Source organism: Plecotus auritus (assembly GCF_963455305.1).
Source record: "Plecotus auritus genome assembly, chromosome: X".
Classification (NCBI taxonomy): domain Eukaryota; kingdom Metazoa; phylum Chordata; class Mammalia; order Chiroptera; family Vespertilionidae; genus Plecotus; species Plecotus auritus.
The window spans coordinates 103,463,069-103,489,672 of NC_137784.1; the positions used below are offsets into that span (position 1 = coordinate 103,463,069).

At 39.1% G+C, this 26,604-nt stretch overlaps 1 protein-coding gene and 1 pseudogene across 2 annotated transcripts in view; one reads left to right on the forward strand and one right to left on the reverse strand.

Moving 5' to 3' along the window:
* Positions 1-26,604, reverse strand: part of TENM1 (teneurin transmembrane protein 1) — a 1,003,294-nt gene that overhangs the window by 56,852 nt on the left and 919,838 nt on the right. The window contains exon 26 of the mRNA XM_080653537.1: positions 16,164-16,318. Within this exon, the coding sequence (XP_080509663.1) occupies positions 16,164-16,318 (155 nt within the window). The remainder of the gene's footprint in view (positions 1-16,163; positions 16,319-26,604) is intronic.
* Positions 23,877-24,399, forward strand: LOC308239449 (ferritin light chain-like; annotated as a pseudogene). Its single transcript has one exon. The product of its transcript is annotated as a ferritin light chain-like (transcript).

A 26,604-nucleotide genomic window follows, 5' to 3' on the forward strand; every position in this document is an offset into this window, starting at 1 on the left:
GCCTCTTGCACACCTCCTACTGGGGATGTGCCCGCAACCAAGTTACATGCCCTTGACCGGAATCGAACCTGGGACCTTTCAGTCCGCAGGCTGACGCTCTATCCACTGAGCCAAACCGGTTTTGGCAATACCTTCTCTTCTTATGGATCTCAAGATAAACACCGCTCAGTAGGTATAGCCTCTTGGTAAATGTTTTATATGTCCCTGGGTTCACTTTTTCAAATATATTAACTTTTGCATGAAAAAGATGATATTCCTGATGATAGCCAACAGAACTTTCCCTTTGAATTGTGTTACCATTTAATAAAGATGCGTTGGCACTGATTCATGCACTTCCCTCTCCCATAGTTAACAGAGAGCAGGTCTATGTTTATAGGTATAGTCTGAAATATAATTAGGCCAACTGGCTTAGATTGGGACATAAGCCGGGATGTTGGTCGTATAAGCCCTAGACTGTAACCACTGACTTTACCAACCAGATATTTCTATATCTTAGAGAGTTTTGGGTTTATTTCAGGTCATGGCGCCTGCTGAGTGAAGTTTGTGGAAGACTGAGTGGTTCCAAAGTAGTTTGCAAGCTTTGCATCTTGTGACTTTCCCTGAACTTTGAAGATGCTTTTTCTCTAATGCTTAATATTTTTAATAAGGGCTAACATGCCATTGTCCTTTATGTGGAAAGAGGACACTGCTGAGGGGGTTTTATTTATGTGATAAATTATGTTTTCGATATAGCATTGAGCATGGTACTTGACTTTTATTTTAAGGCCCCTGACAACTCTGGCTATTTGCTTGTGTGCAGACATTTCAGTAGCACTTGGATATGCTGGAGTTGAAAATGACCTGCTGTTTTCTACTTCTTATAAAAACAACCTGAGCTGTCACTTTGGAGGGAGCAATGCAAATATTTCTGATAATAGGTTATTATACCCCAAATGTGATTTTACTTAAGACATGCAAGCCTGAAAACTGCACTTAAAAAAAGAGTTTAAATGAATTTGGAAAAAGGAAATGATATTTAAAGGAACTCTGTGGATCATCTTATTGCAATGCTTTTCTCAGTTTGTCTTTTGTTAAATTTGGGTTTTTATATATTAGAATTTTTAAGAAATGATTGACATGTTTAGAACCTGAATATCTTGATAAAAAAGGAAGATCATTGGATAAATAAAGCAACTTATAGACTAATATTTCTTCAAAAGTCCTAGGGCACTGCTTTCTTCTTATGAATACATCAGGCTCATCTTTCCTTTTGATTTCCTATTTAGCTGGGAGCCTCTTTGTTTTGTCTTGGGAGAGTCACATGCATCATACTGACCTAGATAAACTCTGTCTTCTTATTTATCTACTCTCATATTTAATTTTTTGGGGAAATTGACACACCTAGGATACCCACTAAATAAGCTGCTCCTTTACCTCTTGATTTCAAATAGATGGAAGATGATTTAAAATCTACACATCTCAAATCACTATATCTGAAACTCTTACTGCATTCCAGCCTTAGCTCTACAGTCAGCATGACACTTCTTGAAAGCAGAAAGAAAATGAAGGATTTGGGGCACCATTCAATGACTATAGTGAACATCCTTTAAGTGATTTAGATAGAGCGTCGCATCAACATTAGGCAGATGAAACATTCTGTGAGGGTCATAGCAGGTTAAGACCAGTCTCTGGAGCACATGTTTGTACAGCCCATCAAACTCATCTATAGATAGATATATGCATGCATCTCTCTCTACAAAAGATACACCTATGTACAAAGGACAGAAGGAAAGATTACACAATTTCTATAGCTGTGCCAAACTTCTTCTTGGTCCTTTTTATCTTGGTTCAGTAAATTATCTGTTCAATTCTCTGTTCTGTGAATAGGAGATCAAACACTATGACAGTTATGAGCCACATAATAACATTTTGGTCAACGGAAAACTGCATATACGACAGTAGTCTTGTAAGATTACAATCTTGCTATAATCTTTATATCAGATTTTTACTGTCTTTTCTATGTTTAGACACACAAATGTTTACCATTTTGGTACAACTGCCTACAGCATTCAGTATAGTAACATAATGTACAGATTTGTACCTAGGAGCAATAGGCTACACCATATGGTCTAGGTGTGTGGTAGGCTATACCACCTAGGTTTGTATACTAGTAAGTGCACTCTGTGATGTTCACATAATGATGAAATCACTTAATGGTGCATTTCTAAGAGCTATCCCTATTGTTGAGTGGATCATTACTATACTATAGTACTGCTGCTGCTGCTGCTACTGCTAATCTATTGAGCACTATGAGCCTGGCATTTTTCTAAGGGATATCTATATCTATCTATATATCTATATATCTATATATCTATATATCTATATCTATATCTATATCTATATCTATATCTATATCTATATCTATATCTATATCTATATCCAATCTACTTATCTATCTATACTTATTAATCCTCACGACTTCTCTATAGTGGAAGGTAACTTTATCATCTCATTTACAGATAAAGAATTTTTCCCAGGGGCGTACATCTGTAGGTGGCAGATCCGGGATTCAAATCCAGGTAGTCTGTGTTCCCAACCATTATGATTTACATGTGTGTGTGTGTGTGTGTGTGTGTGTGTGTGTGTGTGTGTGTGTGTTTATTGATTTTAGATATAGAGGAAGGGAGAGGGAGAGAGCAATATTGATCTGAGAGAGAAACATCGATTGGTTACCTCCTGCATGCACTCCAACCAGGGAACAACACGCAACTTGGGTATGTTATCTGACTGGGAATCAAACTGGCAATCTTTTGGTATGTGGGACGACGCTCAACCAACTGAGCCACACCAGCCAGGGCCTGACTTTTTATACTGATATAACTAGGAAGAAGGGTCTGCCCTAAAGCCGGGTTTTGTCTCTTACACCCTCTATAAAAGGAGAGAGAAAAGCTTGGCTCTCCTTTGCAGTTTCAGAAGATGTTCTCCTGTATTTGACTGTGCGTGCAATGAGAGTAGGTTTGGATTGAATGAGTAATAAATAAAATTATCCAGGAATACATTTAAATTAGAGACTGACAACTACAGATATCATGCAATCAGAATAACCACCTTGCAGAATTATTTTATTCTTGTGTCTTCCTACTTTAAGCAAGTGTATGATGAATCAACAGAAAATATTTCCTGAAGATGCCAATTAACGTCTTACATCATCCTTTATATTGGTATAGCAGTTCATACTTTTCCAAGTGCTTTCACATTTAAAAAAAGGTGGGGACACTTAATCAACAATTGAACCATTTATTAAATTAGCCTCATAAAGAGGAGTAATTAACCAGCTCTAAAATTCTAGTGTCTGTTTTCCAAGTGTAGTGCTGAATCTGATATTATAGAGGAATCTCTTTTGGGTCAAGAAGTAGACAAAAATGACTTAAAAATTTTTCTATATTGCTGTATTTCAGAAAAGAATAGAATAAACAATTCAAAAATAGATGCTCTTTTTCTAAAATGTAGAAATAGTAACTAAAAGTACTGTTTCTTTAGCATTATTATGTCATTTTCAGCTATAAACTTTAACAGATCACTCATTTACAGGTGCATAATGTGGAGAGCCACTAGGGACTCCTAAAGAAAACTGTTTTTAATGGTTCTTAGTGCTGCTGTCAAATCAGAGTCTGAACAACATCTATGACAGCATAATTTGATTGCTATATAGATCAAGGTTTGTGCCACCTTCTTTCCATATGCTACCCACCTAACCACTGTGGCAAATGAACACATAAAAGCCAATGTTTCATGTAATACCATATGACCTCTCTCTTCACTTTTGATCAATACCAGCAATTTACAGTTGCAAGTACCTCTCAAAAAACAAATTTCTTTCATATTTGTTTTTTTGTTTAACTTTTACAATAGTTTTAGGAGACAATCTGTTTTTTTATCCCACTTTTTACTATTGAGGAAGTTCTGACACAGAGTCCCTAAGTAGCTTGCCTAAGATTGCACTGTTAATAAATGGCAGAATCTGGAATCATAACCAGGACTGTCTATGTTTGTTCTACTAGACATGCTACCTTGGTCAAAGGGAAATAAATGGGTGGTTAGGCATTTGTGCAGATAACTTTGATAAAATATACTCCAGTACCTCTGAAGAAATAAATGAATAATTATTCTAAGCTGATAAGCACATCGTTTAGAAAGTGAGCTCATTTTTATTTAATAGTCATTACTTTCTAATTCAAATACTTCTACATTTAAGGTTCTTGATATATTGAGGTCTTTGAGATGAGAGTGGCTAAGTTAGCAGCATGGTTAATGTAGACTGTGCTCCCTCTTTAACTTGTAGAGACTAGCACTTCCCTACTTCCACATCTCAATTTATGATTATGAACCTTTGGACCAGTAGGAGAGACTGGCTGGGACTGATGTGTATTGACCCAGTGCAAGAGGCTGAAATGAATAGAGCAGAACATTGCTGATTTAGGATGCTTCCATTTGGACTGCTGTAGCAGCCAATTGTGAGCAGTGAGATATCTGCACTATTGATGTCCAGGCATGAGAAGAGAGAAAGAAAATGGGAAAATTCATTGGAGGTTTAGTTGGTATGAGTTTACTATTATTATTGGAAAAAATCATAACATTAAATATACTATATGGACCATTTTTAACTTTGGTAGTGTTATGTATATGCATATTATTGTGCAACAGATTTCTAGAGCTCCTTTATCTTATAACACTGAAACTCTACCCATTAAACACTAATTCCCTCTTTCCCATCTCCGTGGTAGCCACCTTTCTACTTTTTGTTTCTATGTTTTTTATTACTTTAGATAATTCACATGAGTGGAATCCTAGAGTATTTGTCTTTTTGTGACTGGCTTATTTCACTTTGCATAATGTCCTCAAGGTTCATCCATGTTGTAGGATGTGACAAGATTTCTTTATTTTTTATGGCTGTATAATATTCTGCTTTATCCTGCTATAAGTGTTTTTTCAATTTATCTTTATTATTGAAAGTATTACAGATGCCCCTATTCTTGTATAAGTTTTAATGCTATCTCACCCATTGGTTAGTGATTGCTATAGAAGTGGTTGACTCAGTTGGTTAAACTAACCATGACCAAATAGGACAAAGCAAATGCTTGGCAAAGGGCTTCAAGAAAACTCTTTTGGTTTCATAGTACTATCTCATGGGCCTTGTTAATCTGCTGATTGAGCCATTCTCCACTCCCTAATCTTCTCTTATCCCTTTGTCACCTTTCTTTTACTCCCATCTAGCTGTGCCTGCTGCCCAGTAGTATTGCTGGCCCCTAATTGAAGTGTGTACAGATTATCTCTGATAACTTACTTTCATCTTCCCTGTCTTAATGTTTACCTGAAACTTACTCCTTCCTTCTACCACATATCCCTCTGTCTGAATTATCTGGAGTGTGGCCACAGACCTTTTCTGTGTTTTGACAGTGAGATAGGTTCTGTAGCCATTGAAGCATTAGGAGGGTGTGCTGGGGGTGAAGGTGATGAGATTTTCATCTCTGGTGGCAAGAACTTTTAAAATAAACTTTCTTTTTTCCCCTGAGAGATCCCTTTATTCAACCAAACTTATTATAATTCAGATTTTCTTGATTCCCCACAGAGCCTCACAAAATTCAGAAGTCTGTCCCTGCAGGGAATTTCACTTATAATGGCCTTCATTTAAAAGATCTAATTCTGTTCTCTTTCAGTGTGCACATGGGAGAGTGATGGAAGTGCACAAAGAAAAGCAAGTAACCCCTGAAGAACTTGAGTTTCAATATCATCTGTATCACTTAGGGTGAAGGAGAGGACATTCTGCTGGCAGGGGAGAGAGGAAGAGATGAGAGACATAAGGCAAGAGTTTTAAGAAAAGGGAAAAGAAGGTACTTTTTTTGTTCTCAAACTATTGTTTCTTTTCTCTTCTCTTTGTTCTCCCCCAATTGCTGTAACTTGTCACATCCAGATGTTATTATATAGATTTTTTTCAAAACAACAGAAAACACTGAGTTCACTTGATAATGTGAAATGGACATGTAAATTTTGAAGAGGAGACTTTGTATTTCCTCTTTTATCCAGTTATGGTTAGTTTATGTGAAACTTGCAAAAAAATCTGAAGGACAATAAATAATGGCTTTTTTAGTCATGTAGAGACAACCAGGGAAGGCAGAGGTGTGTTGCTTGGGGCAGATGGTACAATGCTGATGGATAAAAAAAGAGTTTTCTCTTTTTCTGTTTAAGAAGAATGACTACAAAGAACATTGATTCAAAGTTACCAAAGTCCAAGGTGGGTGAAGGGACTGCAAAAGAGCAGCTAATTTCTTTAAAGAGAGTTCAAGTTTCCTGGACAGAAAGAACTACCTCTTAGAGAGAACTTGCAAATGGGTTTTTATAACATATTCTGGTGACTATTGAGAAATAGTGAGCAGTAGAACATGGGCTAGAATATTAAAGATGGTTAAATACAGTTCTGACTTCAACAAGAATCAGAAGATGTGACCCACAAACTGCATGGAGGGAACCTGATGTTGATTTGGAAAAGACCTTGAGTATGTTATTAAGTAATTGCTTTTTAGTTCTTAGATGAGGAAGTAGTGCTTATGGATACTATGACTAGAAACAAATGATGCCAAAGCTTTCTTATTTCCTTTTAAACAAAATTACCAACCTAAGGTTGGTAAGGTTTCTCATGATACTTTTGTGGAAGAGTTGAGGGAAATGTCAGTGAGGGTAGTGGCTTTCAAACTTGTAAGCCACTCAGTAAGATATATTTTATACCATTATCTGGGATATACAATTAAAATGAAAGTTTCATGAAACAATACTTACTTACCCTTACTATACATGACACATTCTAAATTTTTTGTTTTATTTCAATAAAAAAGCTGGTCATAAGCTATTATGCTGATTTCTGGATCCACTATGAACCCAACACACAGGTGAATCCAACACATGGGTTCATAATCTAACAGATAACTAGTCTGGTGGTGCCACAGTTTCATCTGGGCCTATCTATTCATCAATTTTATCATGGATGAAGACTTAGAAGGCATTCCTCAAATCCATAGTGACACAAAGCTGATACATTTCATAATAGCAGAAGAATACAAAGATATGGGTTGAATCTAATAATATTGAATTGCATACAGGCTAATGTAAGATCCTACACTACATGCAAATAACCAAGTGTGCAAGTACAAGATGAGGAGATGGGGGTGAGAGACATATGAATTTTTAGTCCTCTGTAATCACATCAAAAGTGTCCAAAAATCCAATTCAATTTTAGCTGTAGTTTCTTAACTTGTGCTCTTTATTTCCTTAGCATTTTGCAAAAGTACCTTGGGAATCACTATACGAACTACCATTGGGTGGGGGTGAGCCTGAATAGAAAAGTTATGGGATATACTTCTTGTTTGAATCTGCTGTTTGCATCAGTTTTGTAAATGGGAACTTCTTTTGTTTGAAGTAAACTTTCTTTGGTAAATCCTTTTGAAAACCAACAGGCAAAATGAACAGAGACAGACTATAGAAAGAGGGTTCTATATTCTGGGTTATTTTATTCATTTCTGGAAGCCTCATTTTCAAAGAGATACAGATGGAACATGTTTCTTAGAGATATAATGGGAACATTTTCAGAGAAGAGTGAGGAGGATGGTGAAGGAACTCAAAACCATTCTAAGTGAGGTACAGTTAAATGAATTGTGGATGTGATTTTGGAAGCCTGAGAGAGTTGTTCACATATATTAATAAGGCTGTCATGTGGAGGAGACAGTTTGATATAGTAGTTTGGTGAAAAAAATATGGACTTCGACATCAGTTCGACCAGGTTCAAATTTGGACTCTGCCAATTATTGGTTATGTGACCTTGATCAAGTTACTCAACTCCTCTGACCCTTGTTTTTCATGTTTATTAAAAATAGGGGAACATAATACTTACTTTGAAGAACTGTCATGAGGATTAAATAAGATAACATATACAAAAATACCCAGTATAGTGCTTGGTTCACTGATATATCTATTTCATAGAAAATAGGTTAAGTTAATAACACAGGGCCTAAAGAGTTGCAGTAAGACTAGATGGTGAACGTTAAAGGAAGATGAAAAAGTTAAAGGGATCCCAGAAGAGTTTTACATTAGTTAGAGATATTGAAAGATGGAATGAGCTGCTTGGGGGAGGTAGTGAGTTCCCTGTCACCAGAGGTATTTGAGGAGAGATTGGTCTGTTATTACATGAGGAGAATATTCTAGAGAGAAGTCCAGCATCAAATGATTGGGTAGAGGAGTAGGATTTCTAGTAGATTAACTACCTCAATAGATTAAATGCCTAGGGCTAAAGTTTGCTCCTCCAAAGAACCAGTTGCTGTCCTTCTTCCATACCATGGATGATGCTTCCCCCACCTGTTAGGACCATCTGACAAATGGGTATTCTGGGGACCACTTGGGAGTATAGAGATGATCCAGTAAGAATTTAAGGAGGATTGATTATGTACCAGATACTCTAGAAAAACACCTTAAAGTGTATATCTTAGGAACAGTGGGTCAGCAGGATTATCTGTCATTCAGAAGGTCCATGTTTGCTTATACTGTAAATCTGCTATTGGGCTGATTTGGTGAGGCACATTAGGCTAGCTCCAAAGAGTAAATCAACTCTCAAATTTGCTATCACACCAAGAGAGTTGGTCTAATTCCCAATTCCATTCTAGTCAGTTATGAGATGGAAGTGAATTATCAGAGCAGGATGATTCAAAAGCAGCAATGGAAATAAAGAGCCCAATCTCTTCATAATCAACTCATCTCCTGAAGTGAAAGGCCTGGTTGTTTATAGCAGTGCTTATAAAGGGAAGTTATGCTTCAGAGTTTACACTGAGAGTTCAGTTTCACATTTTAGTAAATCAAAAAAAGATATCAATTTTGAACAAATGGCTGATTTTATTGTCAAAGCAAATTTCATTTCTTGAGATGATTAGATTTTATTAAACTATTGCCTAAGTGCCACTGAACACACACTCTGTGAATAAACAGCATATTCCTCAAGCAAACAACATTACATTTGTCACCCACTAAACAGAATGATATTTGGTCATCTCCAATTGTTGTTGAAAACACAGAAGTTGGAAAAATGCACATTGGGGTCAGAAAGCTTATGCTCGAATCTCGGTTGTATCACTTAATAATTCTATGGTCATTGTACAATACATATTTCCACCAGTTTTCTCCTCTGTAGGTGAGGGTAGTTATACTTCTCAAGGGTGGTTGGGTTGTGGAGATAAAATGTGAAGAACATGCTTAGCATAGTTCCTGGCACATATCAAACTCTCAAAAAGTGGTAGCCGTTATTATTAGAATTACTATAGTGAAAACATTAGGATATGTTGAAGATTAGGGCAGGCTGTTGAACAATGATTATTCCTGGGGCTCCTGTTTGACTCAGAAAGTATTGAAGACAAAAGCAAGTAAGATAAAGAGGACTGTTGTCTGCATCACTTCCCAGCTTTCAAAGGTACTCTGCTAGCATGGATGGGCCTTCCCTGTTGGGGACCTTTTGGTTTTGAAATGTAGCGAAAGTATCAGAAAACTTTAGGGACTGTGCTATATTTCTGTTAAGAAACCTTCATGGACTTGGAAGGGACCTTGAGAAAAGAGCTGATCCATGTTCCTGACTCCAGAGAGGCCTGTTTTTCAAGCATTCATAGATTATTGCCGGCCAACATTTGCTTTACAAGTTTCAAAAGGTGGGGACTCTGTAAGATCTTTTGATAATGTCTAATGCTGCCATGTGGCCTTAGAACCAGTAAGCTCTACCTAAGGTCTGATTCAAAGCGTCATGCTGTAGCAGAGGCCTCTCTTTTCTCTCCTGTCTGTTCCTATCAGCAGAATCCGTGTGCTCTCATTTAGACATCTGTCTCTACATTCACCCATCAATGCATTTTGATTTAATGATACATGAAACTTGAGCGCAGTGTAAGCTCAGCTGGATCATGGTAAGTACTATTATAAACAATAGGGGCTTTGTTTTCCAAAAGTGTTTTGAAGTTCCCTACTCAGTTTTCTTCCCTCTAGCTGAAGACAGCTCATGTTCTTAAGTACACGGGAAACATGATCCCTAATCTGCCACAGTTGTCTAAACAGACAAGGGAAACTCTCGCCATAGAGGCTGAACATCTGGGAAGGTGCGCCACACACAGGCTTCCTCCTGGCAGACATTCTATCCACTCACCCATCTGATTTCATTCAGTGTTCCCCAATTTTTGTCCACCTGTGCCACACATGGGTAATGATTTGCTTCAATGGTCAAATGTCCCCTTCCCAGGGAAACATCTCAAAAGTGTGATCTATTTTCACTTTTTCCATTTCCTCACCTCCTACTCTACCACTGCAAACTGACTCCAATTAATTAGCACTCTACCAAAGGCACTCTTATCAGTCACGAATACTGTCAAACTAAATGGCTTCTTAAAAAACCATCTTATTATATGTGACCTCTAAGCAGCATTTGATATTAACCATTCCCTTCCTTTTAAAAGCTTATTTCCCTTGGCTTTTTTTGACCATACACATTCTTAGTTTCCCTCCTATTTGTCAGGTCTCTTCCTCTCAGTATCTTCTATGGATTCCCATTCCCCAGCCTTCTCTTGAATAGTGACATTCCTAGGATTTTGGTCTTAAAACTTTTTTCTTTTTTTATGCTATGTAGCCTACCTGAAAAAATCTTATCCACTCCACTATTTTCCATTACCAGGTATAAACTCATACAGGCAGTCCTCGGGTTACGTTGGACTCGACTTACGTCATTTCGTGGTTACGTCGCCATCTCCCATTTACAGAATTTATAAAAAAAAAGTTTTGTGATTTCGATGTATGTACATATGTGCTTTATGTTTTTTATTATTTATTTACCACAAGTAAAAGTCAGGAATTGTTATCTTTCTTTTAATTTTTTTTTACCATTTCACTTCATTACTGCTGTGTATGTGCTCCATGTGAGTGACGTAGGTGCTTATGTAGGTGGGTTCCGACTTATGGCAAAAATTGTGTTACATCACACTGTAGGAACGGATCTCTGACGTAACCCGAGGACTGCCTGTAATCTCAAATCTTATCTCCATTGCAGGCATTGAGATTTATAGACCTCTATTGAATTGCTTCCCAAGTATATTTACCTGGATGCACATGGGTACCTCAAACTGAACACATCCTGAGCTGAATCCATTATCCAACCCTCACCCAAAACCTGCTTCTTCTCCTCTTGTATCCTTCTTTCCAGGGAATGGTACCACAGGTTTATAGTTCATTTATTCTGAAATTAAATCAGTTAACAAGTTCTTTTTAAAAATATATTTTGATTGACATCAGAGAGGAAAGGAGAGGGAGGGACAGAAACATAAATGATGAGAGAGAATCACTGACCGGCTTCCTACTGCACACCCCTACTGGGGATCGAGCCACAACCCGGGCATGTGCCCTGACCAGGAATTGAACCATGACCTCCTGGTTCATAGGTCGATGCTCAACCATTAAGCCACGCCGGCTGGGCAGTTAACAAGTTCTTTGATTTTAGCTCCAAATTTTGCCAATCTGTCTAACCTTCTTAATCCATACTGTTGATACTTTATGTTTGGCCATTTCATTGCTTGCTAATGTAATGAATGTAAATCTGAGCAGCTTCATGGTCAGTGTCATCACAGAGTTGTATTCCAAAGAAATCATTTGAATATCCTCCTTTCACAAAAAACCAACATTAGAAACCAACTTAATCTGTAGGGAAGTCTCTTGAAAGGTGCTAATCATTTATATATTGACTAGAGGCCCGGTGCACAAAATTCGTGAACGGAGGGGGTTTCCCTCAGCCCAGCCTGCACCCTCTCTAATTGGGGACCCCTTGGGGGATGTCCGACTGCTGGTTTGCCTAAACCAGCAGTCGGACATCCCTCTCGCAATCTGGGACCACTGGCTCCTAACTGCTCACCTGCCTGCCAGCCTGATCACCCCTAACTGCTCTCCCCTGCTGGCCTGGTTGCCCCTAACTGCCTCTGCCTGCCTGCCTGATCACCCTAACTGCCCTCCACTGCCAGCCTGGTTGCCCCCAACTGCCCTCCCCTGCCAGCCTGATCTCGCCCCCAGTGGTCCTCCCCTGCCAGCCTGATCTTGCCCCCAACTGCCCTCCTCTGCTGGCCAATTTGGTTCTGATTGATCAGTTTCTATGCCAGTCAGCATCAAAAGCTCCATCTCCTAGGCAGCCATTGGCTCCCCACAGCACCCGGATTTGGTTCTGATTGGTCGGTTTCAATGCCAGTCAGTGTCAAAAGCTCTGCCTCCTAGGCAGCCCTTGGCTCCCCACAGCAACAAGATTTGGTTCTGATTGGTCAGTTTCTATGCCAGTCAGCATTAAAAGCTCTGCCTTCTAGGCAGCCATTGGCTCCCCACAGCACCCACATTTGGTTCTGATTGGTCAGTTTCTATGCCAGTCAACATCAAAAGCTCCACCTCCTAGGCAGCCATTGGCTCCCCACAGCACCCACATTTGGTTCTGATTGGTCAGTTTCTATGCCAGTCAGTGTCAAAAGCCCCACCCCCTAGGCAGCCATTGGCTCCCCAGAGCACCCACATTTGGTTCTGATTGGTCAGTGTCTATGCCAGTCAGCATCAGAAGCTCTGCCTCCTAGGCAGCCATTGGTTCTTCACAGCACCCACATTTCATTCTGATTGGTCGGTTCCTATGCCAGTCAGTGTCTCTGGGCCTATCAATGAGGCCTGATCAGAAAGGCGGGGCTGATCAGCAGCCCTGGTGGAGGCCTGGAGAGAAATGGAGGCCTGGCTGCTGGCCAGACTGGGAGAGAAAGAGAGAGGCAAGTGCTGATCAAAAGCTGCCTTAGAGGCAACGGATCAGTCCCTGCTTCTCTTTTCAGGCCTCTCTCTGGCCCTGATTCGCAGCCCCCTCAGCAATCAGTGCTGGGGCATCAGGCCTCCAGCGGAAGCAGTGGGCCCTGGGTTGCCACAGCAACCCAGCCCTGACTGCAGGACTGACTTCCAGTTGGTCGAGCCTTGGTCCTTACTGGTTGTTACGACCCAGGGTTTTTATATATTAGGATATGTTTTGTCTCTGTCACACCTATATTACTTCAATTGTCTCTTAAGTGATCTCCATGCCTCTAACACTGTTTTTTTTCCATCTCATTATCTCTACTACAGCTAGAATGATTTTTGAAAAAGGCATTTCCATGCTTAATACTATTTTAAAAATGCATTTCCTTGATTAATGCTATTATTTGTTTCCCATTGTCTGCTGGATAAAACTGAAACTCAGTCATGCTTTTAAAGTCCCTCATCATATGCTTCCCCTTAGCTCTCTAGCTTCATCTCTCACTACTACTCCATATTCTTTGCACCATAGTATCCTTTTGGTATTGGTATATATGTTAACCGTGCCTGGTGAGCACTTATATGCATGTCCAAAGAAAATGCAGTCTACTTTGGGAGATTAGTTGGATACACAGTTGGGTAATGGAGAACAGATTACATATTAAATGTGGTGATACTAACTTTCAGTAAGGGGATGAGAAAACAATGAGGGCTAGAACCATTGAGGAAGGTTCCCATGGAACAGATGAGGTGTGAGGAGGGTGAGGAGTGGTATTTGGACCAAGAGAGGTAATTCTGGACTGAGTGAATGGAGTTGTGAGACGCAAGCCCCTGATAAAGGTGGGGGGTTATAATCTGGACACTGAGGTAGAGATCAGTATGGACTCATTGTTCTCTGAAATTCCAACAGGAAAATTTCTAGATACTCTTTAGGGTGTTTTAAGCATAGGATAGGGAATGATGGTTTACCAGGGTCCCTTTTCAATGGGCTGCACTCTACATCCCAAACTGAAAGAGACACGGTCATTTTTATGGTGGCAATTATGGCTTGCAAAGTGTCATGTGAAAAATAACCCTTCTCATGGTGATGAGGATCATATATTTGCTCTATTTAGATCAGTTGTTGTGACCCCCAACCATAAAATGATTTTCGTTGCTACTTCATAACTGTAATTTTGCTACTGTTAATGAATCGTAATGTAAATATCTGTGTTTTCCGATGGTCTTAGACGACCCTGCTACTGGTTCTCAACCTGTGGGTCGCCCACAGGTTGAGAACCACTGCTGTAGAACCTAAGGCCATCGGAAAACACAGATATTTACATTACAATTCATTATCAGTAGCAAAATTACAGTTATGAAGTAGCAACAAAAATAATTTTATGGTTGGGGGTCAACACAACATGAGGAACTGTATTAAAGGGTTGCGGCATTAGAAAGGTTGAGAACCACTGATTTAGATGAAGAATTCTCTGTTCAGCATAACTTTTCCACACAGAAACAGATAAGCTGTTTAGAGTTGACTGGTTGCAATTCTAAGCGTGCTATTTTAAGTTAAAAATATCCCACAAGTGAATCATATATGTGTATCTTCTCTCTTTCATCCCCCTCCTCCACATAAACACATTCACACCCTTCCTTACTGCCATAAATCATGCTCCTTTTTCTTGCCTTATGCAGGATTTTGCATCATAGAAATTTAGGCTGCTCTGGGACTTGATAACCTGATCCACTTAAATCCCTCGTTAAGAATGGTTCATTCATTGTGTTTCCCAGGCCTCCCAATTCCCATTTTATTTTTATAGTTGACTCTATTTGACTATTTTCTGAGTTTTGGGGGTAAGGCAGAGGCACATATAGAAGAAACCCCCAAATAGACACATTTCTAGTGTTTAATAGAGATGTGTATGTATGGCGGATGGATATGGGAGGAGATATTAGAGCTAATGACTAAAGCAAGGTTTCTGGGTGATGTGTTCACTTTCTTTCCCTTGTTATGTTAGGTTTCAGGTGGCATGAATAATGAAGCAACAGGAATATCCTAACTGTGAAGGATATCACCGGCTGCCTACCCAACAGTAATCCTTCTTTCCTTGCTAATAGAGCCCTGATTTTGGTTCAAGAATTAGGTAGCAATGTGCTCAGGGACAGTGACCCAGTGCCAGAGGGTCTGAATCCATTTTGGAGATCTCATTTCCCCTTTGCCAGTGACTGGTAATGGCATTGGTAAGTGACTTGATTCTGTCCATTGTGACACAAGAAGAAAATCTGCTGGCATCTTCGCCTACCTGTGGTCATCTCACTACGTGAGATAATGAAACCTTATTGTTTAAACCACTTTTAGATAGGTAAATATTAGAGTTTAAAGGGCCCTCTGAGAATGACTGGTCTATTTCCTTAATTTAATTTATTTATTTTTAAAACATTTTTATTGATTTCACAGAGGAAGGGAAAGGGAGAGAGAGATAGAAACATCAATGATGAGAGAGAATCCTTGATCGGCTGCCTCCTGCACTCCCCACATTGGGGATTGAACCTGCAACCCAGGCATGTACCCTGACTGGGAATTGAACTGTGATCTCTCAATACTCAACCACTGAGCTGTGCTGGTTGGGCTATTTCCCTCATTTTAAATAACAACCTCTTGTGTCTGAAGACTGAGAAGGTTATTCCCAGGCAGTTAGGTCTGTGCTGTATGCTCTATAATATCTCCACATGTCTAATCTTGATTTTGTAGAATTGTGGTAAAATCAGAATTTTAGACTCAGATGAGAGCTACACTGAATTTTCTCATTTATTCTTATTGGCATAAAGCTTTTCTAAATATATGTAAAATAGATCTTGGAAGGAATGTTGTTTTTACCTAAGAAAATTTTCAAATGCCCTAGAAATAGCTGTTTACAGGCACATAAATAACAAGTCATGCTCATATCTTCATTTAAAGAGATGTCTAAAGACTGTAGGAGTCAGTACTTTCCCAAATGTGAGATACTGTGTTATTTAAAAATAATAAAGTTATGTATCTAGGAAAATATTTAATAAGTGAGATTGGCCTTACCCTCTAATTGATTCAAATTTGAGAGACTTTAATTCTTATGCCGACATTCCATCTAGCCTAACTCCCATCCTAGCTTGTCATTTTCTCCCAACTGAGTTTTTCTGAGCAGGAAAAAAGTAACTTACATAAGGCAAAACTTCTGTTATTTGATGTTATAGCAGATACCCCAGGCTTCCTTTCTACCTAATTTCTGTATGAGAAAATGGTTATTCATTTCCATGATGCCAAATGGTGATAACACTTGAAAACCAGTGGCGCCTACCTGAGTGATGTCCATTCCTGAGTCACAGCTCAGTGGCTGTGTAGAAGTCAGACCATTTGAGCCGATTACAGTGGAGATCACAGCATTCTCATCAATTCTCCGAATCATAGTCCCATCCACAAAGTAAATGAATCCATGCCTATCAACTGTGATGCCTGTTGGGAAAGAGCAAATGAGCATTAGGAGGATAGTGGGCCACATTTGCACCAAGATCAGGAATTTGAAAGAAGCTGTAGAAATGGAAAAGCATTTTAAAGACATATGGATTCAATTTTGCTCAGCACAGCCAGGACAGTAATGGGAGGGGTCTGTTTGGGCACACATTCGCTTCTTAGTATATTGAGAAGAAATGACAAAATGTAACACGTGGAGATAAAGCCAGGTCTAACAATTTTTTGTTTTTCAGTTTTACATTTCCACCCCCTGACACTTGCTTATCACCATCCACAAACAAACAAACAAACAAACAAACAAACAAAAAACCCTCTTTAAGATAAATGCAAAAAGACACAGGAGGCAGTATGTATTACATTTCTTTTGGGGTACAGATGTATAGCTATTTGCTTATTTTCATAGTTGAATTAGAAATAACTGACTTGGAAAGCACTAACATTCTTTTCATCAATTCACACTCAGTTAACAAGGAGTTTGTAATAATACTGATAAATTGGACTGAGTTTTATCTCTGTAATACCTATTAAGGGGGGAGAGGGTTGGAGAGCAAAATTATGGTGTCACAAAGGGAATGGTTAAGCTTCTAGAAAAAAATAAAAGCCAATAAAATTTTCACAGTAGTTTTTACATACTGTGTTAATTACAGCCTGGTTTCTTGGAAAATAAAATAAAAATAGCAGTTAGAAAGCTAGGGTTCTAATACTGAATACACCACTTATAACCAATGTGTGATTTTGGTGGAGAAATTTGTCTCTCCAAATTTCAGCCTCTTCTTTAGTAAAATATGGAAAAGATTATCTGCCTATGATATTGTGATTTGTTTTTGTTCCTATTTCTAACAAAGAGCACCTAAATCTCTTGGAATTGATTAAGTGGTGAGAATAAAGGTGTCTTTTGTTATCCTAATGAGCTAGTTTTTAGCCTCACGTAAGTATGGGTTGGTTGTCAGTGGAGCCAACCTTGTGATTAGAGGGTTGGAGAATGAGGGCCAATGATTTAATCAGTTGTGTCTATGTAATGAAGCTTCTACAAAAATCAAAAAAGGACATGGTTCAGAGAGCTTATGGGTTGTGTGCACATGTGGTAAGTTGGAGAGAGTGGCTCATTCTGAGAGGGCCTGGAAGCTCCTTGCCCTTTCCCTATATCTTGCCTTATACACCTCTTCCACCTGGCTGTTCCTGTATTATATATTTTTATAATAAACTGGTGATCCAGTAAGTAAAATGTTGCTCTGAATTCTGTGAGTCAATCGAGCAAACTAATAGAACACACATTGGAGGTTGTTGGAACCTCTGATTTATAGCCCAGCCAGTCACAAGCACAAGTGACAATCTGGACTTGAGACTAGCATCTGACACTATTTCCAGGTAGATAGTATCAGAATTGAGTGAAATTGTAGGACACCTAGCTGGTGTCCAAGAATTGCTTGTTGGTGATATGGAAACCCACCCACCCCCCACCCCCTCTACACTGGAAATTGGTTTTAGGACACCTTTTACTGCCTTATCTAGGTAAGGTGACCAACTGTCCTGTTTTGTCTGGGACTGAGGTAGGGTTCAGTTTTAAAACTGGGACAGTCCTAGACAAACTGGGATGAGTTGGTTACTCAAGCCTAGGTTATTGTAAGTATCATATGAAATATTACATTTAAAAAGTGTCTGACACATAAAGAACATATGGTTCAACTCCTGCTTCCCTTAGTGCTTTTGACAGTGCTCTTGAAAATAACCACATGGCATTACTTTAAAACTAGTCTACAATTTTATCTTTTCCCATCTCTCCTTTATTCAGACCTTGTGAAACTTAGAATGTATGTTAAAAGTTAGGAACATCTGTGATAAGAAGCATGTTCTTTTAACACATACACAGGCATAATAATTTTCCTGGCCAAAAGTGAACTCATCTAAAGACAGTTTATAAACCCAACTTAATAAACTGCTTTTAGATGAGCTAATTTGTTGGCAGGAGTTTAATATTAAGACTCAGCTTTATGGTGTACTTTGATTAATCCTGATGCTCCTCATGAAGTATTAATCCGTAACATCTATAAAAGCTACAGATTCATTTTAACTTTCCTGGAATGCCTCTAAAGTCATTTATGTTTTGGTGAGTTCTCCAAGGAAACCAGCATGTCCAAACAAGGGGAAGTCAATGCCAATACATCCCTTTATGATTTTCAGAGGCATAAGGACCTTTAAGGAGGTTTGTAAAAAGACTTTTAAGATTGGGCTAGGTGACACATGAATATTTCTTTTATCTCCAGAACCTTTGGACTGAGGATGAACCAAGGAGGTTCCTCTACTTTAAAAATATATATATTCTTACTGATTTCAGAGAGGAAGAGAGAGGAAGAGAAAGATACAAATATCAATGATGAGAGAGAATCATTGATCGGCTGCCTCCTGCATGCCCCACACCAGGGACTGAGCCCACAACCCAGGCATGTGCCCTGACTGGGGAACCAAACCATGACCTCCTGGCTCATAGCTCGACACTCAACCACTGAGCCACACCGACCAGGCAGTACCTCTACTTTTTATTTTTGTTTTGGTAAAATCAATTTCTTGAATGCCTAGAATTTTGTCTGGTTTGTGGCAGGCCTGTAATTTGAGATCACCTTCTGTGACCTTCATATAAATATCACTGAGTGTGAAATGTAAATTGTGGCTGTCATAAGAGGATGCACTGAAAGATCAAGACTCCAGTCTGGAGAAAGAAAGGCTTAGAGTAGATGGCTTAAAGTGTATGAAATTATGAATCTTTACCAAACACATACTGAATGTCACTATGCCAAGTGTTGTGAGGGCCAAAGGACAAATAATCCAAGTACATGGAAAGTAAAACTAAGAATAATACTTGTTAAGTGGGAGGTAGTACACTTAGAGAATCTAATCCCCTGAAAAGTGGAGCAGATTCACAAAGGTATAAATAGATGGATTACTACCGAAACTCTTATATTTGGGGAGGTCCTACATTATTATGCTGACACTAAGGAGGACAACTCTGTTAATTGATCACTATACATGTCATTCCATCAGGGTGAAGTTTGTATTGATCCAGAGATGATAATCCTAGAGTTTACATGGTTTCCCCACTTTTCATTTTTGTGAACTTCTAAATACAGTGAACTGTTCCCTCTGTTCCTGTCGTTGAATTCCACAGATGATGTTTATTAAATACTCACTATTGGCCTTCAGGGCTTATTTGGCAGACAGTGTGTAGAACACTCTCTTTTCATATAGTTGCATAGCAATTTCTTTTATTGTGGTCCAAATTCTAAAATACTCCTTTTTCCTTGAGACTCTTCAATTAAATTTGATTGAATTGCACTTACATTTGGAGTTAAAAAAGAAATTGTAAAAAGAGCTTTGAGAGACTGTGTGATAGGTGCTTGTTAATGTACTGGGCATGTTTTATATATATATATTTTTCATTTCCTTCACCAACCAACCAACCAGCCAATCAAGCAACACATGAACTAACACACACACACACACACACACACACACACACACACACTCCCCAAACAACTAGTTTTACAAACTTGTCACTGGTGAGGTTTAAGGGGTATTTAATTTTCACTGAGGTTAAAAATCAAATTTAAAATTCCAGGCAGGAAAAAGAATTATTTTTGCCATTACTTGAGGGGGGTGGTTTTCCTCCCATAAGGAGTACTGGTATAGTGCAGAGATGTTGATGATACAGTATGATCTATTACTGTCTGTTAGACTGAATAGGAGGAGGTGGTACATGCCCAGTATATTTTAAGCTTTATTCTTCAGAGATAGTGATGTGAGTGATTTCAGATCACATAAAGCCATCCGGGGCTAGCAAAACCTGCAGATTCAATTGAATTTTATTTTGGGGAGATATTGTATCCAGCTTTCCAAAATTTTGTGCCCAATGTTGTGGCCATAATTTGTTTCAATGGTCACATCTATTGATGTGTTACTGACAGCATTTTCATTAGCACTTACACAATTGAAGGCACAGATTTTCTCACTCATTTATGGAAAATAAAGAACATTATAACCTGATGAACAAAAAGATAGATACAGAGGCAGTAAAACACCGAACAGACTGTCAAATTACAGTGGGAAGGCTGGGGAGTGTTGGGAAGCGGGGGGAAAGAGAACAACCAAAGGACTTGTATACATGCATATAAGCACACCAATGGACACAAGACACTGGGTGGTGGGATCAGGGCATGCGACAGAGGGTAGGGGAGGCTGGGGGAAGGTCAATGGGGGAAAAAGGAGATATATGTACTACTATATGTAATACTTTAAACAATAAAAAAATAAAATAAAAGGAAAAAAAAGGTTTTGGATAAGAAAGGAATTAAACTTCATTGAGAGAACTACATCCAGCGTTTAAATTTTTCACCAGTATTCATTTTTAGAGCAAGCAAAACAATATAGATCTCTCATATAACCACAAAGTTAGGCAATGATGCAGGGTGGGCCGAAACCGGTTTGGCTCAGTGGATAGAGCGTCGGCCTGCGGACTGAAGGGTCCCAGGTTCGATTCCGGTCAAGGGCATGTACCTTGGTTGCGGGCACAACCCCAGTGGGAGGTGTGCAGGAGGCAGCTGATCGATGTTTCTCTCTCATCGATGTTTCTAGCTTTCTATCCCTCTCCTTTCCTCTCTGTAAAATACCAATAAAATATATTTAAAAAAAATGATGCAGGGTGGGTGAGGGTGGAGGTGGGAAGAACGGCACACGACAGCTTGAGTCCCCATACCACCACCTCCATCAAGGAAAACATTAGGCTCAGGCACCAAGACAGCATGTTTAGCTTGGAGTACATTTTTACATTTGTGAGAAAATAAATAAATCCTTGTAAATTAGTGCATATAACGAAACCACTGACAGACCATAACCTGGAAGTGTGAATGGTGCTGTCTCCATTCATCAGCATTAAGCCCTAACAAGCTCTTTTTATGGAGGGACCTGCTCATAAATAAACTGCATCTTATAAAAAAATTTATTCACAATGTCTTATGCAAAGTAGGGGACATTATATAATAGCTAACTGCAGGCTCTTTTCTCTGTAAAGCATAGCTCTATATGAAACAGCTACAAATTATAGGCAAAATTATTTGACTTTCTTCCCTTGTCTTATTATCCTCCAATGAATAAATACTATAATTCTTGAGGAGACAATTGCCTAAAGCTGGGGCAGCCCGGATGGTTACTAATAAATTTACAACCTGTTGGGGAAGAGCACGCCGCTGATCAATACTGAAGCAGCTGTGGCATCCTGATGTGGGGTCACTGGGAGTCCAGATGTGGAGGTTAATAGCCTGGAAATAGTAGCTAAAATCCTAAATTAGATAACAGTGAAGATCAGAATTTTTGGCTGTGCAGAATGCCAATTTCAAATGTTGGCAGAAGGCATCTCTGTAATTTATAAAAATTACAGCTGTTGAGGCCACCTACATTTTTATTATTTCTATATTAAAAATGAACCTTATTTCAGAATATAAGCTTTGGGAAGTATTCATAAAATTCTCTCCATCTATGGCCCTAGCAACCAGAAAACTGAAATACTGTTTTATTTTTCCTTTTCGCTACAATCTGTTCTTTAATTTTATGAGACACAGATAAATGTTTAAAATAAACTTTCAAGTAATGTCCTAAGTGCAATATGGTGCCAGCTCAATCTCTGATACTGAGAGTCTGAATTGTGTAAGAGACACTAGCTGTTGATCATAAAGTGCCCATTAAGTCAGAGAGAGATTAAAATATTTTGCTTTGTTTATGTGCATTTCAATTCTTGGAAAATTGCTATCATATGTGTGATCTATATGGAAATTCTCCACTAGGCAGAAAAGTCCATTCTCCAACCGATCTGATGACTGTCCACTTAGTTACCAACTGGGATCAGAAAGGGCCAAGTTACTTCTGCACAATAAGCCTGTTAAGTTCTCTTGCTAGGTAGCCAGTAAATGGAGCTTGTAGAACTTGGAAGGATTACAAATGTCTATGTCACTAGGGTTGCAAGGAGGCAGAGCCTTAATGACCAGCTAAGATGATTTCACTGTGTGGTTAACAATGAGAACAGGAGTTCTTTAATAAGAGACTAATAAACTCACTATAACATTACATGACTAGTGTGAGTCATTTAGTCAGATATTGTATGTTAATAAAAAAGTGTATATTCTAAACAGTAAAGGTCAATTTCCAAAGAATTTAGATACATTAAAATGATTAAGTATTCAAACTAATATTCTATTGACCGGAATGTTCTTTTCATGACTCAGAAGGTACTTTTTAAAGGGCTTCAGAGACATCGTAAGGAACAACCGATTTGTGGGCTAGTTAACCAAGAATTCTGGTTGAGAGAAAGACAGATAAATCTAGTTTTTAGCATTTACCTTCTTTTCAGCTCCTTTGCTGTCTCAAGGCTTTAGCCTTCAGGACAAGGCAGAGTGAATGAAGAGCTCTCCTCCCTCCACCAATCACTATTTTTCTAAAAGCTCACTGGGGAAGCTGTTTTTCTCCTTACTTATTAATTTATTTTGGATTTATTTTCCACCTATTGTGTTCTAGGCACTGAAAGTAAAGCAAAGTATAAAACAGACATGGTGCTTCCTTGAGGACGTAGAACCGGGTAGGGCAGATGGACAAACAACCAGGCAACTACAATGCCTTGAGATGAGCACAATTTGGGGGCAAGTCCAGGGTTTCATGGTGTAGCCTTGGGGGATGGGCTGGGGAGATGAAGGTCACAAGTGATTTCTCAGATTAAGTGACATGGAAGCAGAAACTTGAAGAATCATCTTGGATTCCTGATGAGCCTTGTGTGAAATCCAGGTAAACAGCACTGAACCGCTATGAATGATAGCTAATATCACTAAATAATAACCATTTTCATTTGCTGAGAATACTATAATATTCCAGGCACTGTGCTAGATTCTTTACATACATTTTCTCATTTATTAATCACAGTAGCCTTGTGGAGTAGGTATTATTAATATCTTTTTTTAAGATGCGGAAATAGAGGTTCAGAGTTCGAACGACTAATTCCACATTATTTACCAAGAAAAAAAATGCTAGATTTAGATCATGTTTGTCTGACTTCAATGTTCATTCTCTTAATTACTATCTCATGTAGCCTAAATGAGGCTATTAATCACTTTACCATGGGAGTGGTGTTCAGACTGGTTTCAGAAAGTCCATGAAATTATTTGCAGAATATTTTATGTATGGGTATTGTCATGGGGAGATGGTCCATTGCATTTGTTAGAGTGTCAAAGTGATCCATGATCCCTTCCAAAATATTGTTAAGAATTCTTATATTCCTGTAGATCTCTTAGACCTCTTCAGAATTATTTTTCAAAAATATTCCGTGACGAGATCTGTCTCTTGCCTCAACAGTGTTTGGACAGAACAGACCCAGGGATGCCCCTTCTTCCAGCTTTTGGCCACTCTCCTTTATCTTATCCAGTCACCACCTTCAGAACCACCTCTGGGACCAGCCAACACACTGTTTGTTTTTCTTTCTACCTTAACTCCTTATTGCCAAACAACCATGAGCTTCCAAATTCATCAGAATTATTCCACCGATGTGGAGGCTGCGGTCAACCGCCTGGCCAACCTGCATCTGTGGGTCTTCTACACCTACCTCTCTCTGGGCTTCTATTTTGACCCGGACTATGTGGCTCTCAAGCTCGTGGGCCACTTCTTCCGCGAGTTGGTGGAGAAGAAGTGCGAGGGCACTGAGCACCTCTTAAAGTTGCAAAACCAGTGCAGTGGCCGCATTCTCTTCTAGGATGGGCTGAAGCCTCCCCAAGATGAGTGGGCAAAACTCAGGATGCCATGGAAGCCACCCTGGCCTTGGAGAGGAACCTGAACCAGGCCCTTTTAGAGCTGCATGCCCTGGGTTCTGCCCGCAGACACTCATATCTGTGACTTCCTGCAGAACCACTTCCTGGGTGAGGCGGTGAAACTCATCAAGAAGATGGGCTACACCTGACTCACCTCTGCAGGCTGGCCAGCCCCAGGCTGGGCTGGATGAGTATCTCTTCGAAAGGCTCACCCTCAAGTACAACTAGGAGCCTTTGGAGCCCAGAGGCCTTTGAGAAGCCCCTCTACATCCCCCTGGTGTCTGGCTTTTACCTGAGCCTCTCCCCGAAACTACCAGTCATTCTTTTAACCACCTTGAAGCTTTCTCCCATGCATTGGACCAGATGAAAAAATAAAGCTTTTTGCAGAAAAAAAATATTTTGTGGCTTATCTCCACAAAGCTGGTGAGTTTTATCAAAGTACTCAGTTTCCATGTGAAAGGGATTTTGGTAACTTGACTATTATCATATGATCTACCATATAAAAAGGAAGCCTCAGAAATAAGGGTCACAAATTCATATGTCACCAGGGGTTAGGCAAGTGACATAAATTTGTAAGTTAGGCCAGATGTTAGAGTAAATAGATTCTGGGAGAAACTGAGGTTAACTAAAAAGATCATGTCCCATCAAAATGCATTCAATCTTTTTAAAAAATAAAGGCATAGTATAGGTCAAATTAATTATATCTTTGAACTGGATTTATTCCCCAAGTCACCATTTATGATGCTTACTAGAGGACAATCAGGAGGAATATATCATCAGTGAAGAGCTTGCAGTGAGCAGAGAAGATCCATGAACTTAGAGTAAATATAATAATCAGTGTAGTACTGCCATTAAAAGTCATGTCTTGGTACAGAGATATCCCATTTATCCCCTGCCTCCCCACATCCATAACCCCCACTTCCATTAACACCCCACACCAGAGTGGCATATTTTTTATAATAGATGAACCTACATTGACACATCATTATTACCCGAAATCCATAGTTTACCTTAGAATTCATTCTTGGTGTTGTACATTTGGTTTAAACAAATGTATGATGACATATACCCACCATTAAAGTACCATATATAGTAGTTTCAGTGTATGAAGATTCTGCTAAATTTTTCTGTGAACCTAAAACTGTTCTAAAAAATAAAATATATTTTAAAAAGTTATGTCTTGGTACACGTACTATGAAACCAAAAATAATCAAATCTAGTTGTGATTCTCATCATTGAAAAATAAAATACCTGGGTGACTGATGATACAATACTTGCTAAGAATGCAGCCTCTTTTGTTCCCAACAAGACTGAAGTTCAGAATTTGTGACAAGTTCATCAGATTTAGCCAAATCAAACCAGAAATCTAGGTGTCAAGCTGAACTCAACTTTGCTCTTGTTCTGCCACTCTTTCCTACCTCATCCTTACTTCAGAAAGCCCCCCCCCCCTTCAGTATGGCAGAAACTCTATGATTAGATGTGGCCCAAGTGATGTATGTTATTTATAGGCCTGGCCCCTAACAAAACTTAATGGAGCTTCTCTGTGGATGACTCACTTCCCCTGTAGACTGGTTGGCTGCAGAGCATCTAGTGGAGGACTCCCAGGCTTAGTGAAATGAGGAGCCACTAGATGGAAGGAGCCTGAGTCCCTGAGTTACTGCTTGGAGCAGAGATTCCTCCCGTCCCCCGGACAACCCATATTGGTCTGTGATATGAGCAAGAAATAAACTACTATTTTGTTAAGCCATTGAGATTATGTGTGGGTTTCTTTTTTTCATACAATTGTTAGCTTGGCTTATTACATTCACCAACTCAAACCCTATTCATCTTTCAAGGCTTCTACAAGATGTTTCTCTTCCAGGAAGCCTTCTCTTCAAACTCCAGTTCATTCTACTCTGTTTTCTAACCTACAGAAGCTGTTTGTTTATTTTTAATGCAAATTCTCCAATCATACTCTGTCTAGGCAATAAGCTCCTTGAGGGCAAAAACTGGATTTTAGGCTTTACTTTTATACTGCAACAGATCCAGTAGACCTGGGCACAAATCTCCAGTAAACCTTGTTGAATTATAGACTTAATTAACACATTTATATTGAAGCACATCTAACTTAAATCAAATAAAGCATGCCATGAAGTGAAGAGTGACAGATGAATTTCTCTAAAATTGAGTTTGAATGGAGGCAATGGTAATCTCTTTCTCTAAAGACCTTTAAGAGGAATACAGTCCCCTCTCAATTAGTGATTATTAGAGTGTGTGTGTGGGGGGGAAGTGGGTTAACAACCAAGAGAAAGTAAAATAAAAACCAGGGATCAAATTAACTGCAAATGAATCTGACCCACGTAGATAGCTACACTGAATAGCTCAGGCTCCACCCCCACCCTGCCCAAATCCACATTTCTTGTCTTATAATCTCTTCCAACTTTACCATCTTAG